The sequence below is a fragment of the Alosa pseudoharengus genome, unplaced genomic scaffold, assembly GCF_046254945.1.
Source record: "Alosa pseudoharengus isolate Yale_2024_CS ecotype anadromous, Long Island Sound unplaced genomic scaffold, YU_APseudo_1.1 YU_APseudo_1.1_scf_1, whole genome shotgun sequence".
NCBI classification, from domain to species: domain Eukaryota; kingdom Metazoa; phylum Chordata; class Actinopteri; order Clupeiformes; family Clupeidae; genus Alosa; species Alosa pseudoharengus.
The window spans coordinates 2,402,812-2,423,896 of NW_027468564.1; the positions used below are offsets into that span (position 1 = coordinate 2,402,812).

At 38.5% G+C, this 21,085-nt stretch overlaps 2 protein-coding genes and 1 long non-coding RNA gene across 5 annotated transcripts in view; 1 reads left to right on the plus strand and 2 right to left on the minus strand.

Moving 5' to 3' along the window:
- LOC143120344 (uncharacterized) overlaps positions 1-21,085 on the minus strand; it is a 58,448-nt gene that overhangs the window by 30,809 nt on the left and 6,554 nt on the right. The gene's annotated exons all lie outside the window — the stretch shown is intronic.
- Positions 11,163-12,031, plus strand: LOC143120821 (uncharacterized). Of its 2 annotated transcripts, XR_012986341.1 has the most exons (5): positions 11,163-11,188; positions 11,329-11,425; positions 11,519-11,611; positions 11,723-11,791; positions 11,893-12,031. It is a non-coding gene; the product is annotated as an uncharacterized LOC143120821 (long non-coding RNA). The 2 variants fall into 2 exon arrangements; XR_012986340.1 differs by lacking the exon at positions 11,163-11,188 and having other exon boundaries at positions 11,304-11,425.
- On the minus strand, positions 14,141-17,093 carry LOC143120651 (uncharacterized). Its single transcript, XM_076281388.1, has one exon. The coding sequence runs from the start codon at positions 16,742-16,744 to the stop codon at positions 15,299-15,301; it is 1,446 nt and encodes a 481-aa protein (XP_076137503.1). The 5' UTR covers positions 16,745-17,093; the 3' UTR covers positions 14,141-15,298.

Below are 21,085 nucleotides of genomic sequence, written 5' to 3' on the forward strand. Positions count from 1 at the left end.
CTTCTGCCGCTAAAGGTTGACGTGTGAATATATCGTGCCAATCATGTGGCATGTTGTGAATACATCGTGCCAATCATGTGGTATGTTGCGTGCCAATCATGTGGTATGATGCGTGCCAATCATGTGGCATGTTGTTAATACATCGTGCCAATCATGTGGCATGTTCTGAATACATCGTGCCAATCATGTGGTATGTTGCGTGCCAATCATGTGGTATGTTGTGAATACATCGTGCCAATTATGTGGCATGTTGTGAATACATCGTGCCAATCATGTGGCATGTTGTGAATACATCGTGCCAATCATGTGGTATGTTGTGAATATTAGTATTTACAGGAATTCCAGGTGCTAAGATGGCCTATCTGCAGTCCAGATTTGTGAAATTAGGTGCATAATGGATTGAAAAACATGACTGAGAATACCCCATATACTATTGAGCAACTGAAATCCTATATCGGGGAATAATGGGAAAACATTTCATTCTCAAAACTCTAGCAAATGGTCTCCTCAGTTCCTAAACATTTACAGAATTTTGTTAAATGAAGAGGTGTGAAGCAGCACAGTGGTAAACAGGCTCCCGTCCCAACTTTTTTGAGACCTGTTGCTAACATCAAATTCAAAATTAACATATATTTTTCATGAAATAGTCCAAATGTTCTTTTTCAACATGTGATATGTTGTCTATGTCTGCTAAATATGTGATTACGCGACTTGCATATTATCACATTCTGTTTTTATTTGCATTTTATACAATATCCCAACTTCTTCTGTTTTGGGGTTGTAAATAAATCCTTAATAGTCAATCCCAAAATATTCATACCCCTGAAAAATGTCAATTGAATGTTGTGATTGAAAATGACATTGCCACATGCCTACAGGATATAAGACAATGTGGTAGAAACATGCAACCAAAAAGAAAAAGTTTTTCAATCTTTTTCAACATTTTTATAGAAAATAAATAGCATATCACAATGTTTTGTACCGTTTTAAATAATCAGTAGAAACATCTGTATTTGTACAACACTCAACATGGTTCTTATAGCTAACCTCTCCACAATATCCCAACTTCTGTGTTGGGGTTGTATTACGGTTCTTCTCCCCTCGTTGTACTTCATCTATGCAAATATAATTTAGTCAACATGGCATATATTTCACCATAGTAATGTTGTTTTATAGCCTGGGTTTTCCCATGCTGCCTGACTCACGCGATTTTATTCACGCTGCTAGGCAGCCTGGATTGCATAGAGCAAATGTTCACCTCAGTTAGGGGACCAATCACAGAACAGAGGGAGGGCAGCAAGACGATGACGACACACCGAAGCCGTTATGAGCCACGTACAGACGCATTTGATAGACATTCGTAGTGCCCAATAAACGGCTCTGGGCATTCGTAAACCACGTTTCAAATACGAGAAAATGAATGTCTAGTTCCCAGACCCCATCTCAATGAGACGAGGTCTGACGTTAGCCAGGCTAGTTGTTTTAACCAAATCACATTTAAATGAATTAAATCAAACAGTTTTTTGACAATTAATTAAATCAACAGTATTTGTGAATCCAAATGTTTACCTCACCATTTTGACTTTGAACATAATCATCTCCTCTTTAATCTCTTTCAGTGTGTAATAATAACATATGCCGTTTAAGACTATACGTTTGCGAAAAAGCTCTTCCACACTGGACACATTTATGAGGCTTCTCTCCAGTGTGACTTAACATATGGGTTTTAAGCTTTGAAGGGGCCGGAAATGCTTTTCCACACTGAACACATTTATGAAGACTCTTGTCAGTATGTTTAATTATGTGCCATCTATGGTTTTTAGATGTTCTGAATGCTTTTCCACAATGGCCACATTTATGAGGCTTCTCTCCCGTATGGATTAGCAAATGATGTTGGAGAGTTTGGAGGTGTCTAAATACTTCCCCACACTGGTTACATTCATGAGGCTTCTCTCCAGTGTGTATTACCATATGGCGTTTAAGACTAGACATTATTGAATACGTTTTTCCACACTGGACACATTTATGAGGCTTCTCTTCAGTGTGAGTTAGCATATGGGTTTCCAGCTTTGAAGGGTGCGGAAAAGCTTTTCCACACTGAACACATCTATAAGGCTTTTCTTCAGTGTGTGTTAATATGTGGGTTTTAAGGGTTTCCATTTGTGTAAATACTTTACCACACTGGCTACATTCATTAGGCTTATCTCCAATGTGTATTAACATGTGATCTTTAAGATTTGAACTTTTTGAAAAAGCTTTTCCACACTTGACACACTTATGAGGCTTCTCTCCAGTGTGTATTTGCATGTGCCTTTTAAGATTTGAAAATTGTGCAAAACCTTTTCCACACTGGACACATTTATAAGGCTTCTCTCCGGTATGTGTAAGCATGTGGCGTTGAAAATCTTGGGATGTTCTAAATGATTTTCCACATAGGCGACATTTATGACGTCTCTCTCCATTGTGTACAGACATGTGAAGTTTAAGGTAAATGGACATTGTAAAAGCTTTTCCACACTGGGTACATTTATGAGCCTTCTCTAAAGAATGTGTGAGCATGTGGCGTTGAAGATATTGCGATGTTCTAAAAGCTTTTCCACACTGGGAACATTTATAAGGCGTCTCCTCTGTGTGAATTAGCATGTGATTTTTAAGAGTTGCCTTATATGTAAAACCTCTTCCACACTGGGAACATTTATGAGGCTTCTCTCCAGTGTGTGTAAGCATATGGTGATTAACTAGTGAGGCTGTTGTAAATGCTTTTTTACGATGAGAGTATTTATGTGGCTTTTTGCGAGACTTCTTCTTTTCATTCACCCCAACAGAGTGTGTCTGCTGGTGTTTCTCAAGTTCTCTCAGGGCCGTGAAACTCTTCCTGCAGACTGTACAGCGGTGCAGCTTTCCTTTGAGTCGCAGGTTGAGTTCATCATTCTGTCCATGGATCTTCTGTTGCGTTACATGTGTGTGTTCTGATACACCTGGAAGAGTTACCATAGAGACTTACAATTAAAATGACAAATAGATCAGCAATTAAATATTGATTAGGAAATATCTAACTTCAAATAGAATTTAAATGCAGAAGTATAATCACTAGTTACACTAGTGCAGGGGTGTCCAAACTACTGCCCGCGGGCCAACTGCGGCTCGCCATGCACTTTAATCCGGCCAGCCGAGCATTTATTAGTTTATCATAGATCCGGCCCGCCACGCACTATAATCCGGCCTGCCGTGCATTTAATTAAGGGAAAGGCTATTTGCACCCCTGGTACAATTAGCAGTGTATGCTAGGGATCGGCCGATATATTGGGCCGATATTTGCGTTTTTTATGTGTATCGGCTCTTTAAGACAACAGTAAACTTTAAACTTTCAAAGCATCTTTTAACTGTTTGACTTAGCTGAAATATTGCCATACACTTTGAAGGTGGAAGCAAGTTTGTGGGTCCAAATGGAAAACACGAATGATAGATAGGTAGGCTACTTTTTTAATGCTTAATGATCGTTTATAAAACTGCTTGCCATTGTATTTAGGGAGCTGCAAATAGCTAAGTTGTAGGCTATCCATATTCATGCGGTAGCTGTTACAAACACTGGTCATATGATTAAGTAGCCTAATGCCAACGTTGTTCCGTGGTATTTGTGGGAGTTTTATTCAGCGACCACCTGGCTGAGTGTTGGACGCGTGTGGTGTGTGTGTGTGTGTGTGTCTCCCTCCCTGAATGCCTGTTATATAAAACATGCTTGCCATTGTATTTAGGGAGCTGCAAATAGCTAAGTTGTAGGCTATCCGTATGCATGCGTTAGCGGTAGCTGTTACGAACACTCCCGTGTGCCAGCCCTTGCCTGTGACCACTGCACTATCTGCTTCCACAAGGATAAGAGGTTTGCAGGTGAACTTATATTTTATAGGCCTGAACGTCATAATTACGAAATTTCTGTTAGCTAACAAAGTGACGGTTGTATGTGTTCACTGAAGAAAGATTATGAAAATAACACACAACTTTTCCATCTCAAATTTAATTTGAACAGATATTAGTGCTGAAACCGTTCAGAATTCTTCACTTTCTGCTGACGAAAAAACGAATGTCGGCCATGTTTTTTGGGAATGCGAGCAACATGTTTTTGTTGTTATGTAACAGGGTGTGAATAGCCCAGTTGTGTGACCAAGGCTATTCGTACCAGGGGTACGAATAGACACTCCGTTTAATTAATTAGGTTATCATAGGCCGCTCGCTATTTTTTTCCAGCATAGACAACGTTGTGATTAACTTTAGGCTACTGCAAACTGCTTTACACTCCTCTTAGAGAGCGTTTACCATGTCAATGTCAAAACAGCTTATTACATTGTTGATTTTTACCTTTCTCCAGTTCATCCAGCTGTTCTCTGAATCTGGTGATACCACTTTTTAGCTCCATCAGCCTAGAAAATTGCCACATTTCATTTTTTTGTTGGTCTTATTGCACTTTCTAACTTGGAGACAAGTTTTTAATAGGAAAATTACCAGAAATCTTAGTCACTTTTAAACATATTGCTAGCAGACGAGAAGCTAATGGTCTAATCAGATTCAATGATCTAAGCTAGACTGGAGCTAAAAGTGGTATTGCCAGACTCGGAGAACGGCTGGATGAACTGGAAAAAGGTAAAAATCAATTCTTTAACTCAAGGGGAGGTGGAAAATGAGTGTAATTCCCCAAATGGTGGAATATCCCTTATATTAATGCAGCTTCAACCGCTTAACGTAGAAACTATGTTAGGTCTTACTTAGGACATGTGTGCTTTGTGTTTTTCATCTTTGTAACTTTTATACTTTTTAAACTATTGATTAAAAACAATAAAAATGTCCCCATAGACTTAACATTGGAGATTATGACATCACAGTAGGGCCATTAAGCAATTAGAATCCTGTGCCAGGGGTTCAGGCCATCTGCAGCAACTGGCACTCTCAGGCTTTAATCATACAATCTGGCTCTCTTAAGACTACAGATCCTGTTCCACTAGCAGTGAACTTTGTGTCGTTGGAATTGTCAGTGTGAACACCCCCGCAGACTCAAATTAGGTATTGTAAGTGCAGAAGTATGCGATGGCTTAGAAATAGTAGATAATCAGTGCAAATGTTAATTTGATATTTTATTATCTGTTTGTTATTTGAACTATGCAATAGCATAGAATACACACACACACACACAAACACATTGAACCATAGTGCTACTAAAAAGGTTAACAGTGCCACCAATGCAAACGCATGTATTCTATGGCTTGTAGCAAAAGAAAATGCTGAAGAATGCAAAAAATTGCCCTTTCCAGCTGTCCTATGATGCAGCACAGGTGTGGTTGATAAGAACACTGGTGATTCGGAGTCTGTTATTGTATGAAGGAAAATAGTGCCAGTCCTAGCCACCACCATGACAGGACATCAAAAAGACGACGTATGAAGATATTCAAATGGCCTTTGAGGACTTGACCAATGAATGATGGAACATGAAAGGGTATCCCCAGCTAAGGCCTATTCTAGGTCAATGGGTAAAATATAACTTCTAGGACATAATTCAATATATTTGGCAATCTTTTTCATTTTCAAGATATTAGGAATGTCTTATCCTGTTTCAAATATGTGAAGTAAAATATAGCCATTTTATTACATTCAAGTATCAGAGTTAATACCTTAATACCAGAGTTAATACCTCATTGAGATGTGGTCTGGGAACCACACATTCATTTTCTTGTATTTGAGACGTGGTTTACGAATGCCCATAGCTGTTTATTGGACGCTACGAATGTCTATCAAATGTATGTTACGTAGCTCATAACCATACCTGCAAACTCAGAAGGGCTGAAAAAGGTGACATATTTCCGAAAGACGCGCCTCAAACCAGGGAAAGCACATTGCCCACCTTGGCCTTCATGTATGCAGTCAAAAACAGACCAAACATACATGTTGACAATCTGTTTTAAAGCCTAATCCTTATCTATAAAAATCACTGGTGTTGATAGAAAGGGACTGTGGATATCCATTTTCTCTGTTCTACACTGTAAAAATTGGATAGTTCCTTGAAGAACCTCAATGTTACTCCAAGAACCCAGGGGCTCTTCTGAGAACTCAAACGTGCCTTGATGCTCTTAGAGGTCTCTGCAAGAACCTTAACGATTTTTCAGTATGAAAGGAGGTTCCTCAAAGAACCCAATTTAATCAAGGTTCCTGGAGGATCTCCAGCTGAGAAAGACTAATTTTCTTGAATTTATCTTTTACAGGCCTATATTGCTGTGTAGCCTAGGCCTAACTGATTCAAAACATAGGCTAACCTAATCAGATAATATGATGCTAGGCCTGTGATAGGCTATGACAACAAAATAAGAGTTTTGATAATCGCCTATAGTTTGACTAGTGTTTAATTGCGCAAAAGATCTGAAGCATTCAGCTACTTGTGTGGTGTTTTGTTAATTGTGTGTAATTAACTATTTTGAAAAACTAGACGAGCATAGGCTAGGCCAGAGCCGTATATAGAGAGAGTTCCGACAACTGTGTTTAGAACGTTCAGCACAATTCTGTCGTGGGATTGGTTCAAAGGTAGTCACGTGTTTTATGGACGCCATGTTTAAGACATAACCAGGTTCTGGACACAACATTAATCAATTAGTCTTCATTGTCGTTATCAAGAAGTCAAGTGCGACAACTTACAAGAGAGGAATATATATCTGTGATATCATTGCTTTTCGAAAGAAAATACCGTGTTGTGCTGCCTATGGTTGCTCTGTACAGCCCGGACGTGGTAAACGTTTGCATTATATCCCTCTGGACCCTAACTAGGAGGAAATTGTGGGAACAGAGGGTCAGAAGGATGAACGAAGCCGAATAATTTTTCCTTGTTGTGTGAGGTAAGAACATTTCTATCATGGACTTTTGTATAGAAAACACATTTGGAAAATATTGTTGTACCCCTTGTTTTATTGTTCATGGCATGCTTAAAAAAACGTAACGTTACTAACCAAAGTGAATTTGATTTGAACTTGGCCTAGCCTTCTCTTAGTCCCCATCCTTGCCTTTAGCTTCTACTTGCCAATTATAAATTGTATAAGGTCGTTTCATTTTGAATACCATTTGTGGTTTAAATGTCATTTGGAGAAAATCAATTGAAGTAATTTTCTGAGATAGCTTGTTAGAATGTGTTGGTAGTGATAAGTACACGATGCTCGCTAGCTCTTTGCTCCGTTTTTATGTTAACGTTAGTGCTAGCACTGAACTCCGGGACAAACAACCTGCATCTGCCGTCTGTATTTTTCTGTGTTTTCCCACCAGGCTCTTTTATACATAGTATGCTTAAGTATGCACTGGTTAGATGTCATTCTGTGAAAATCTATGCAAGTTTTAGAATGACAAATATTACTACTACATCATTGCAAGGCTAGCCTACTTGCTATCTTTCTGCACTCCTGCGTTTTACCCTGCATTTTTTCAAAACACCTGCTGCATTGTCTTTATGTTCATGCAGGTCAGAAAGATTGTGATTAACTTTGCACGAAAATCATGTGGATATGTGTCAAACAAATGCCCATTTGCAGCATTGCTTACAGCTATTTCTTGAGTAACAGATAATAACACATGGTCAGTTTGCTGGAGAGGTTTATGTTACTCTTGTCCAGAGTCTAGTGCTATCGCGGTTAAATTATAGGATATTTTGCGGTGATGGCTTGTTAGACTGAGCTGGTAGTGTTAAGCTACACAACCATTATGTTACTGAACTCCAGGACAAGCAACCTGTATCAGCTGTCTGTGTTTTTCCAAGCTCTATGCAATCCATGCATAACATTGGTTAGATGTCATTCTGTGAAAATCCATTACCATCATTTACTTTCTTTGAAATGGCATTAAAATATGTCTGACTCTTGTTTGTAGGACCCCTTTGATGAGACGCAGTTCGAGAGTCACAGAGCTGATGGTGTTAGGAAGCTCAAGCCGAATGCCATCCCAGCACTGTTCGTCTTCACCCCACCGACACCGCCCAGCAGACCCACCAAACGAATGAGGACCTGCACTGCCTACTCACACACACATGATGTAGAACACACACGCATGAGGAACTCCACTCACTTTCCTAGCGTTCAAGGGCTTCGGAAAACCCTTTTTCCCCAGTGAAAACATCATCATTATGTGTCATTCACGTCACATAGTGTGTGAGTCAGAGGTCGGAAACTGGGGCTAGATTTTGCTAACAGAGTTGCCCAGTTAGGGGCTCGTCATCACTTTTGTCGTCACGTTGTAGTTTGTTTGTGGTCCATGTGGCCTTTCATGTCCAACAGTTTTAATGTAAACTTGGGAATTTGCCATTTTTGTCACTTGAAAGCTGCATATCTTTCTTTCAAAAGTGTCTTACATTATATTTTAAGCAAATACAGTTGTTTATTTAGGATTAGTGAGTGTATGTTTTAACCTTTGTTGTGGCATCCGTGTTTGTCACACATTCCGACGGCAAAGCACATGAACACTTGCTGTGGGAAAAACAAAGTAGCCACGGGGGCGGTGCTTGTCATTCCGTAGTGCCATGAATGTACCATCACACTCAAATGATGTAGGTACACACACACACACGAGGACCTTGACTCAGACTGCATTACCGTAGGCCTGCCACTCTTCAATGTCACCTCTGAAGTAGTACCAAGAATGTATTCAGAATGTATTATACCAGTATGCTATAAGAGTGTCTAATACAAAATGAAAAAAAAAAAAAACTTTTACCATAATATTCGAAATCTGTTTTAATGGCTCTTCCCTGATTTCACTGTTGTAATTTGAATATGATTTTTCCTGTTGGAGGATCTTCCAGAGAGTCATTTCGTTTCTTTAAATGTAGTATAAATGATTGCGTTATGCTAGGATTTGAAAGCAAACATTCATAATGTATATGCTATAGTGTAAGAAGTAACCAAAGATATTAATAGATTGTTTAATACAACATATACTTTTACCTTATATTCAAGATCCAAATTATTGCTTTCACTTGCACTTTTGCATATTATTTAATTAAGTTATTTTTATATTGCTATTGTCTGATTTGTTTTTTAATGAAAGAGAAAACAACTCTTGAATTGATAAACAAAATCTATGTGTGTCTGGTCTTTTTTCCCTTGGGCATATACTATTCAGTGACAAATAAAAGTCATGAATCTTGAACCATTAGCCTCATCAGTCAGACATTTAACAATAGACACAGTCAGATCATGACACCAAGTAGCTACGATAAGGGTTAATTTGATATTTAGGAGAAATATTAGATTAAAACAACCAAGAAGTTGTCATTTTTATTTGTAGCCAATGTCTCAATAAGTAGCCTAGCCTAATCGTAGGTTATGGCGACGGCTATCGGAAAAGGTAAGGTAAACGCGGCTCCACTGATTAGGCGATAGGATTCATTTTCTGTCTTGAAATGTTAAACTTGACTTTTGTAAAAGCGTGTATATTTTAGCAATATATGAGAAACCTTTTAACATTCACAAACAGTTTATGATAATGAGCGATTTGTTGCAACACCCCAATTCGGTCCATTGGCAGACGTAATAGAACGCTGTGCAGTGATCTGACTTGTGTCTTAAAGATGGCGCCCATGATTTCAGTTGTCGGAACTCTCTCTATATACGGCTCTGGGCTAGGCCTACTGCCTATGCCAAAATAGCAGCAGAACACGGTCGGATAACTCGATGGGCGCACAGGTGTTGCTCGAGGCGATGACGCGCGTGTGGAATCTTTAAAAATGGCAACAGAATTTGACAGTTGAGTCAACGTTACTACAGGAGGTAAGTGCAACATTTTGACAGCCCTATCTCAAGCTTTTTTAATGTTGACGTTTGTCAGAAACTATACCTTAAATTATACATATTCTACATATGAAATGGAAACGAGACGTTTCAACCATGACCTCATTATAGGCTATATAGCATACAACTAAAGGTAAGGTCAACGTGTCATCGTTCGTGAACGTTAACCTTAACGTTAGCTACCTTTTTTTTTTAACATAACGTTAGAGCTTAGCCTTATTTAGCCTACCGTTAGTTTTTTAAGTTATAAGATAGCATTATGCCTTGGCTTGTATGCTATGCTTAAACTGAATGTTAGCCAAATATTCTGTCTATTTTACTCTTTCAGCACAGACTTTTCAACTTCCCGTGTTTCCAACTCTCCTGAAATGAAAGCTAACATTAATGGAGGAAGTCCTGACGTTCATACTGCTGCACACAGATTATACAGGTCATATTTGATTCAATTTCTATGTGGTAAGTGTGTAGCATGAGGTAGCCTACAGCTTTACTTGCTGTTCTTCATTTGCATTCATGCAAAACAACAACCAGTCATTTAAATCAATAAGTCATTTAAAATATAGGCTACTCCATCTCTATGTTTAATTTCAAAGGTATCCAATCATGACATTTGTGCTGCTGCTGTATCTAAGCACCCTTTCCTCCGGGATCGCACAGGACCAGGATATGCATGTAAGTAGATTATTAAAGTAATAAACATACAGTTAGGCCTACTGGCTGTAGTGAGGGTCCTTTTTTAGGGCACCTAACAAGTAGGGATAATGGGATGGGATATTCCTGTCAGGGGTATTCAGGTTGTTGTAGTCTGCTCACTTACAGATGCAATTGAATCATGTATGCCTACTATGACACTCTTCACTTCTGTTGGTATGTTGCTTAACACCTGTATAAACCAGGCCATTGCATTTGAATTTTCCTTTAGGCTAATTGGTTTCTATAACCTTTCATATTATAGTTGGTTGGGAATGCTAAAAACAAATTCAAGAAAGAGAGAATCCCACTGAGCCTTCCTGAAATTGGATACCATCGAGCAAAGGATGGGAAAAGGCAAACTTCATCACAGGCAAGTCACCTTTTCCTCACAAAGCAAAATGCATCTGTATCTCAAGCAGAAGCTTTCAGAAATACACTTCACTGTGATCCTTATTGAGGTTTACTTTGATTCCAGGACAAAACTCAATCCAATGTGAGGGAAACCACACTTATTTTTTTTTCTATTCACACAGATACCTGCTACCCAGGATGCAAACACTGTAGTTCAGGTATGGTGTGTGTGTGTGTGTGTGTGTGTGTGCGCGTGCGTGTGCATATGTTCACTGATGATCTTTTTACACTGACAGGTTGTAGATGTTCTCGGTGATGAAAGCGTATCCAAATCCAATGTAAGTTTTCAGATGATGATTAAACACCATATATTACTACCTATTACATTTCTTTAACCAAATTGACCTTTACTTTAAATTGAATGTAACATTTACAGGACAATGAGACAAAACCCTGATCTAAATACTATTGAAAACAGAATAAGGAGAACAATCAGTGACAGAGTGGCATTTATTCAACGCCACTCCACACAGGAAATCCTTACTGAATACCCAGCTTTACACCACATTTGAACTGTGAGTTAACATTTGGCATTTAGTTCACTGCAAATTATTTTTCAGATGTTCTTCTGCCAAGCAAACATGTAATTTGTTCTTATCTTTTTAAAGGTTTCCTCTGAAATTCAGCACCTGCATAACATTGACCTAAGTACCAATCTGCACTAAATCAGGCCTGTGAGGAGACAACCTACAAATACAAAGGTATTAAGAAGTTTGATTTACACTTCATGTCATTACTGCTATAAAACTGTATGGAATTACAAGTATGTTATTACTGCTATAAGACTTATCCAGTGTATTGTTCAAATTCAGGACTCTTTGCAGCAGAGCGGCCATATCTGTTTGGGGACAATCCTGACAGGCTCATACGTTGTGGATAAGGTAAGAGTACCAGTCATTTGACACTGTTAGAAACTTCCCCTGCCAATGGGCTTGAATATCACCAATCCCCATTCTAAATACTGTTATTCTGTACTTTTCAGATATCCAAGACACCCACACCTACCATATGCATGAGAGGCAACCCCTTTGAGGAAGACACCACCATTACACTTTGCATGGACGGACAAGACGTCGTAACACCAGAAGATGTGTTGATGGGCATTGGAGCATTGCTAGCAGTTTATTTAATTTTCAATATGGAATACCCAAAGGCCGTGAACAAGACATTGTTGTTTTTACAGTCTATGTGTGATATTAAGACAAAAGAAAAAATCCCCATTGCCGTATTTCGGATGTCAAATTTCATACTCTAAATTAAATACTCAATAGTTCAATCAATCATTTATTGACTATTTCATTTAGATTAGGAAGTTAAAATTGTGTTCTTGTTAATAGCATTATTTAATAGATGTTTTCATTCATGCCTTCATCTATGTAGCCTGTGTATTATTTGTTTATTTATATATTTATTTATGTATCTATCTGTCCATCCTTTCATGTACAGTATTCCTAATATTTTGCCATTGACATGATTTGACGCTTTTGATTAAATTCTTGCTTAAATACATCTGTTGTTTCATGTACATTTATCCCACATTCTAATAATACAAATAATAATAACAATAAAGGTTAATACATTCTAATAATAATAATAATAATAATAAAGGTTAATAATAATGAAGGTTCTGTAATGAACTTCAAAAGGTTCCTCAAGCAACCTTTGAAAAGGTTCTTCAAAGAACCTTTCTTTAAAGGTTCTTCGAAGAACCTTTTGAGGTTCCCCCACAGTTTCAAATTGAAGAACCCCTAAAAGTTCCTCCAGGATCTTATAATTTTTACAGTGTAGCATGTCTGGTTTATTAGTACCTCTTTTCAATCCATTATTATTTGATATTTTAAATACATCTATCCCTCATGTTTATGTTGGTGTCTTTCTTCTCCTTTCGTGTCTACTGAGGCTGCTATGATCACATTCTAACTAAAGGGGCGGGTCTCAGCAATAGGTGCGTTATCAGTCTACTATAGAAGCCTAGGTCTCGCTTGTTTGCGCACTAATTATCAAGAATTATGATCTATATGCTACACAGAAAACAAACAAATTAAACACCTATCACTGAGCAAGTCAAAATATTTTGCTAGGTCCACTTTCAGATTTGTTGCAAATAACTATTTGGCCTTGGAAAGGTCTGCGCTCCCTGAGAACGTCATGTCTAACCATCATCGACACATGGAAAATATGATGCTAAATGAAATAACTTGAGAACAAGCAATAACTTTCCAAGACAATATTAAACTATTAAGCCGAGCTAAATTCACAATCGCACTCAGTGCAGAGTCGTTTTGTTTCGCAAAGCAAATCAAAACGGCCAGCTGCGAGAATGTGAATTTGCGAGTAAACACTTGTTAACCTCACATCAGCAAGTTTAACCCACCGAGGGCAAGAGAAAAGTATCCTAACAATATGATGTTTTACCTTGAGTTTACATTCAGAGAGAGTGTAGCATGTGGCCCGTGTTTGTTAGCTAACATTTTCTTTTTTTCCTTGGTCATATCGCTGCTGCAGGCCATAGCAGGCTATGCGTAACAGAAAGTGAGGGAGATAAAGCCCTCCCTCAGAAACAACTGATAGGTAGGTCTTCAAAAATAGCACAAAGAGAGGCCAATCACTTGCCTATCAATCTCGCATGAAACCTATGATAGTCTCACTCCAGACTATGGGAAGTTGACCCCCCCCCCCCGATCTACACGTTTCACGTGAATGACATATTTTGATTCAAAAACGCGAATTTTCGCCGAAAGGTGACTAGTTTGCAGGTATGATAACCGCTTCGGTGTAGTCATCTTGCTGCCCCCCCCCCCCCACACATTCTGTGATTGGTTCCTTCGTTGAGGTGAAAATCAGATCCATGGAATCCAGGCTGCCTAGCCGCATGGGAAATCCCAGGATAACTAAAATATATTTTTTATTGTAAATGTTTATTTTGGTGTTCCCAAAACACCTGTAACTACATGCATTTATTCTGTGAATGGGACTTGGGACAATATTGGTACTTTTCACACTAAATGTCCATATGTTATTTCCACATAGATTTTTATGGTCCTACTAGCTACCCCACATACCATTTCAGTTGCATGAAAATGACAAAGATACAAATACACATGTTTTATCCTTATTATTGTCATGGCCTTTTGTTTTGGACACTTCACATTTTGGGACAACATTAACAAACTTTTGAGACCGTCAATATCACTTTTTTGCATGCTTTATTTTCTGAAACTAGGGACTTCTATAAAACCAATGAGACTGGTACAAACTTTTAATGGTTGAATCGTACCTGGAACATGTCTTTCATTCTACAAAGTTTGGTCAGGAATAATACTTTTTATGATATGAATGTCCAAACATGGCCTCCAAAATAAGACCTTGAGAGTGTAAACAATCAAGGGCAAAAAGACTATGAAAAAAATAGAATTTAACAAACATTTTTACAGGTTTTAGTTATAAAACCTAAACATTGTGTAGACAAACTTTGAGGAAAATCGAGTCGGTGCTGCAACCATTTTCTCTGGTTTCTCTGATTTGACACGGAATGACCCAGATATTCTCCTTTAAAATCAGAATAGTTGAATAACCTAAGACTTCATCACAAGTAAACTTTTTTTCCCCCAACATCTGGTGTATTTCTGCTTCAATATGAGCAAAACTATGGCCTACATTGCTTCCGTGTCATTACAAACCGTTAATCCGTACACCTCAGACGACACGTTTCATGCTGTCAAAATAGAGCTTTTTCCTCACAATTTTTGGCCTCTTCATTCGGGGCCAGTGTGAACCACCATGCGCTTCTGAAGATTTGAGGAATGTTGATATGCTTTTTCACACTTACTGTAGAACATGAGGCTTCTCTACAGTGTGTACGCATGTACAGTTTAATATCTGTGGACCCGTCAAATGCTTTGGTAAGTATAAGTATATAAACTCTTTTGATCCAGTGATGGAAATTTGGTCTCCGCATTTATCCCAATCCATGAATTAGTGAAACACACTCAGCACACAGTGAACACACCGTGAGGTGAAGCACACGCTAATCCCGACGCAGTGAGCTGCCTGCTACAGCGGCGTTTGGGGAGCAGTGAGGGGAGAGTTGACATTTGTGAAAAAGCTTTTCCGCATTGGCCACATTTATAAGGCTTTTCTCCAGTATGTGTAAGCATGTGGCGATTGAGATCTGTGGTCGTTACAAATGCTTTTCCACACTGAGCACATTTATGAGGCTTCTCTCCAGTGTGTATGAGCATGTGTTTTTTATGAGTTGAGAAGTGTGTAAAAGCTTTTTCACACTGGGTACATTTATGAGGCTTTTCTCTAGTGTGTATTAGCATGTGGGTTTTAAGTTTTGAAATTTGTGCAAAAGCTTTTCCACACCGGACACATTTATAAAGCTTTTATCCAGTATGTGTAAGCATGTGGCGATTTAGATCTGTGGAGGTTATAAAAGCTTTTCCACACTGGGCACATTTATGAGGCTTCTCTCTAATGTGTATGAGCATGTGTTTTTTAAGAGTTGAGAAGCGTGTAAAAGCTTTTCCACACTGGGCACATTCATGAGGCTTCTCTCCAGTGTGTATTAGCATATGGGTTTTAAGATTTGAAATTTGTGCAAAAGGTTTTCCACACCGGTCACATTTATAAAGCTTTTCTCCAGTATGTGTAAGCATGTGGCGATTGAGATCTGTGGTCGTTATAAATGCTTTTCCACACTGAGCACATTTATGAGGCTTCTCTCCAGTGTGTATGAGCATGTGTTTTTTATGAGTTGAGTAGTGTGTAAAAGCTTTTTCACACTGGGTACATTTATGAGGCTTTTCTCTAGTGTGTATTAGCATGTGGGTTTTAAGATTTGAAATTTGTGCAAAAGCTTTTCCACACCTGACACATTTATAAAGCTTTTCTCCAGTATGTATAAGCATGTGGCGATTGAGATTTGTGGGGGTTATAAATGCTTTTCCACACTGAGCACATTTATGAGGCTTCTCTCCTGCGTGTGTGAGCATGTGTCTTTTAAGAGTGGAGAAGTGTGTAAAAGCTTTTTCACAGTGGGTACATTGATGAGGCCTTCCTCCAGTGTGTGTTAGCATGTGGGTTTTAAGAGATGAACACTGAGAAAAGGTTTTTCCACACTGGTCACATTTATGAAGCTTTTCTCCAGTATGTGTAAGCATGTGGCGATTGAGATTTGTGGAGGTTATAAATGCTTTTCCACACTGGGCACATTTATGAGGCCTTTCTCCAGTGTGTTTTAGCATGTGGGTTTTAAGAGATGAACTCTGAGAAAAGGTTTTTTCACACTGGACACATTTATGACGTTTCTCTCCTGTATGTATTAGCATGTGGTTTTTAAGAGCTGCTTTTTGTGTGAATGCTTTTCCACACTGGGCACACTTATGAGGCCTTTCTCCAGTATGTTTTAGCATGTGGGTTTTAAGAGATGAACTATGAAAAAAGGTTTTTTCACACTGGACGCATTTATGACGTTTCTCTCCTGTATGTATTAGCATGTGGTTTTTAAGAGCTGCTTTTTGTGTGAATGCTTTTCCACACTGGTTACATGTATGGGTAAGCATGTAGTGGTTGACTAGTGAGGGTGTTGTGAATGCTTTTTCACAATGAGAATATTTATGTGGCTTTTTGCAAGATTTCTCTTTTTCGTTCACTCTAACTGAGTGTGTTTGCTGGTGTTTGTCAAGTTCTCTCAGGGCTGTGAAACTCTTCCTGCAGACTGTGCAGTGGTGCAGCCTTCCTTTGAGTTGCAGGTTGAGTTCATCATTCTGTCCATGGATCTTCTGTGCCATTACATGTGGATGTTCTGATACGCCTGGAAGAGTTACCATAGAGACTTAGAATGACGATAGATGTTCCACATTCTAGATTAGATACTGACGAGGAAATTTCTAACTTCAAATAGAACTTAAATGCAGAAGTATAATCACTAATTATGACTTAAACATTACAAGAAACGGAGGGTCAGTGAACAGATAGGACATTTTACTTATGGGTCTGCATCATGGCCCAGTTGTTGAAAAGTAATCAAGTTTTGGGGGGTTTGATCACATCTGATTTGATCAAATTTTCGGCATGCGTTCAGGGTTGAAATTAATTGGACACCCCTCCAAAAAGAAGGATAATCCTGATTCCAGTAAAAGAGTGGAATCAGACTGGTTTTCTGGATGAATTTGGTCAAATAATATATTATTATATATATTATATATATATTAATATAATAGATTAACTAGATGAGCAATAGTGCCGTCTATCCATATAGATCGCAATCCACCCATTGACTTGTATATAAAAATTAGCATCAAAAATATTTTGAGGAGGAATATCTCTCTGGTATTTATTTAAGAATAAGTGTGTATGATTTAAATTAGTAAAAAAGTTTAATCTATATATTCATGTTTTTTGCCAATCCTCGTTGAGTTCCCGTTGATATCTGGTGCAAGACAGGAAATAATTTAAAGGAATCTAGTAACAGACTTCTAGTGACCGTACAAGATTCCTAGTCGCTGAAAAATTATAGATATTTACTCAAACTAGTTTGATGGGAGCACTCTCTGACGACCGATCAGAAGAGCTGATCAGATGATGCAACATTCCAGACATAGTTTGCTGAATGTGACAAAAAGAAAGTATGGGCTTGAAATTGAGTAAAATCATTGACTGCACCTTTAATAAACATGCAAAAACAACACTAATATCTTATAGCCTCATACAGGGCCTAAAGCTGTTCTCTGTTATGTTAGAATTAACTTTCTTCTCTGAACAAGGACTGTATGCCTAAAATGCATGTCTGGTATAGTGCCACCATCTCGCAACAGCTGGATTGACTATTTCACTGGTCTTACCTCTACCATTTCTAAAAGTTTCCTCAAACTCATTTCACAGTTGGTGTATGAACTTGCAGGTGTCCTGAATTTATATTATGATGGGATGGGGTGTATGGAAATCTAATGTGAAATCTACATCCCATGCACAAAAACTCATGAAATTACACATCCCTCACAGTCACTCAGGGACAGAGATGTATAAAACTAGCAGAAACAAACAGCACACACATTAAGCATTTGACAAACGCACCACATGAGTGAGTGCATTATTGGATTCTGAATAGTCATGGGCCGCTTGCGGCTATATTTCCTTGTTGCACTTTTAACCCAACACAAAGACAAATTTCTATACAATCCCAGAGAAAATCAAAACAAAATTAAGTCAAAAAATCTTTTTAAACAATTTCTTTTCTGTTTAGAATGTCATTTGGAGTTTGTTTTTAAATATGGAAAAAGATTCGATGAAAATTGTAAATCATAAAAACGTAAAAAGAAAAAGTAATGACCCAGATTAATATGACACTTAAGCTTGATAGCTTAACTTATAAAAGAAAATCGTGAGGACAACAAAGAGGAGGTTAGAGTAGATTGTGGATTTATCCGGTTCCCATTACTGATCAGTTATAAACTGAGAGCAGTATCTGGTATCTGGTGATTTTTCCTATGGTAAAATAACATGGGGATTTTGAATTATCGCACCTGTTAAACTCTCGTGGGGATGTCTAAAGTCTGAAATGCATACGTTTTCCTGAACACACTTTTGTCCTCTGCCCTCGAGTGGATAATGTGATCTCCGGTACCTGAAGGCGGCACACTTACATTTTTGCTACCCCAGAGCTAACATGCTAACTAACTTAATCACAGTATCCACTCGAAGGCAGAGGACAAAAGTGTGTAGAGCTAAACGTATGCATTTCCAATTTCTATGTGCCCGCGAGAGTTTAGCAAGTGTGATAATTCTGTTATTGTATGAAGGAAAAGAGTGCCAGTCCTAGCCACCACCAGGACAGGACATCAAAAAGATGACTTATGAAGATATTCAAATGGCCTTTAAGGACTTGACCAATGAATGAATAATGGAACATGAAAGGGTATCCCCAGCTAAGGCCTATTCTAGGTCAATGGGTAAAATATAACTTCTAGGACATAATTCAATATATTTGCCAATCCTTTTCATTTTCAAGATATTAGGAATGTCTTATCTTGTTTAAAATATGTTAAGTAAAATATAGTCATTTTATTATATTCAAGTATCAGAGTTAATACCTTAATACCAGAGTTAATACCTCATTGAGATGGGGTTTGGGAACCACACATTCATTTTCTTGTATTTGAGACGTGGTTTACGAATGCCCATAGCCGTTTATTGGGCACTACGAATGTCTATCAAATGTATGTTACGTAGCTCATAACCGCTTCGGTGTCGTCATCATCTTGCTGCCCTCCCCCCCATTCTGTGATTGGTTCCTTTGTTGAGGTGAAAATCAGATCCATGGAATCCAGGCTGCCTAGCCGCATGGGAAATCCCAGGATAACTAAAATATATTTTTTATTGTAAATGTTTATTTTGGTGTTCCCAAAACACCTGTAACTACATGCATTTATTCTGTGAATGGGACTTGGGACAATATTGGTACTTTTCACACTAAATGTCCATATGTTATTTCCACATAGATTTTTATGGTCCTACTAGCTACCCCACATACCATTTCAGTTGCATGAAAATTACAAAAATACAAATACACCTTGTTTTATCCTTATTATTGTCATGGCCTTTTGTTTTGGACACTTCACATTTTGGGACAACATTAACAAAGGATTATATTTCTAGAGAAAATACTGATTGATGGAAGGTGTGTCACAATAAAGGAGTTTTGAGACCGTCAACATCACTTTTTTGCATGTTTTTTTTTCTGAAACGAGGGACTTCTATAAAACCAATGAGACTGTGGTACAATCTTTTAATGGTTGAATCGTACTGCGAACATGTATGTCTTTCATTCTACAAAGTTTGGTCAGGCTAGGAATAATACTTTTTAAGATATGAATGACCAAACATGGCCTCCAAAATAAGACCTTGAGAGAGTGTAAACAATCAAGGGCAAAACGACTGAAAACAATAGAATTTAACAAACATTTTTACAGGTTTTAGTTATGAAACCTAAACATTTTGTAGACAAACTTTGAGGAAAATCGGTGCTGCAACCATTTTCCTGGATTTTCTCTGATTTGACACGGAATGACCCAGATATTCTCCTTCAAAATCAGATTGGTGAATAACCTAAGACTTCATCAAGTAAACTACCCCCGCCCCCCAACATCTGGTGTATTTCTGCTTCAATTTGAGCAAAACTCTGGCCTACATTGCTTCTGTGTCATTACAAAGCGTTAATCCGTACACCTCAGACGACACGTTTCATGCTGTCAAAATAGAGCTTTTTCCTCACAATTCTTTGGCCTCTTCATGTAGGACCAGTGTAAACCACCATGCGCTTTTGAAGGTTTGAGGAATGTTGATATGCTTTTTCACACTTAGAAGTATAAGTATATAAACTCTTTTGATCCTGTGAGGGAAATTTGGTCTCCGCATTTATCCCAATCCGTGAATTAGTGAAACACACTCAGCACACAGTGAACACACCGTGAGGTGAAGCACACGCTAATCCCGACGCAGTGAGCTGCCTGCTACAGCGGCGCTTGGGAAGCAGTGAGGGGAGAGTTGACATTTGTGAAAAAGCTTTTCCGCATTGGACACATTTATAAGGCTTTTATCCAGTATGTGTAAGCATGTGGCGATTGAGATCTGTGGAGGTTAAACGCTTTTCCACACTGGGCACATTTATGAGGCTTCTCTCTAATAGGGCTGCACAGTCCCGCCCACAGCCGATGCCGATGGAAGTAAAAATCCAATGCAATTTCTCCATTAACAATTGCGGTATAAGCCATAAAAACTTACCTGCACTGGCCCCAGCCGTGGCGCAACTGGCTGGGGCACCTGCACCGTACGCCGGCGACCCGGGTTCGATTCCCGCCCCGTGGTCCTTTCCGGATCCCACCCTGACTCTCTCTCCCACTCACTTCCTGTCAATCTCCACTGTCCTATCCAATTAAAGGCATAAAAAGCCCAAAAAAATATTTAAAAAAAAAAAAAAAAAAAAAAAAAACTTAACTGCACTGACTTAAAACCAGCTACGGCTGTACTAAGTGATTGTATATGCTCATATAGATGCCAAGAGTTCATGGGGCACTAACCTTGTTTTGAGATAAATGGCGCCATCTCTTGAATAAGTACTTCATTACCCACAATCCTGAACAATCCCACAATCCCACAGTGATGCCTCTGAT

What these genes read in the sequence shown, in the direction of transcription:
- LOC143120651 (XM_076281388.1), bottom strand. Translation starts at nt 16,744, where the DNA reads ATGGTAACTCTTCCAGGCGTATCAGAACATCCACATGTAATGGCACAG.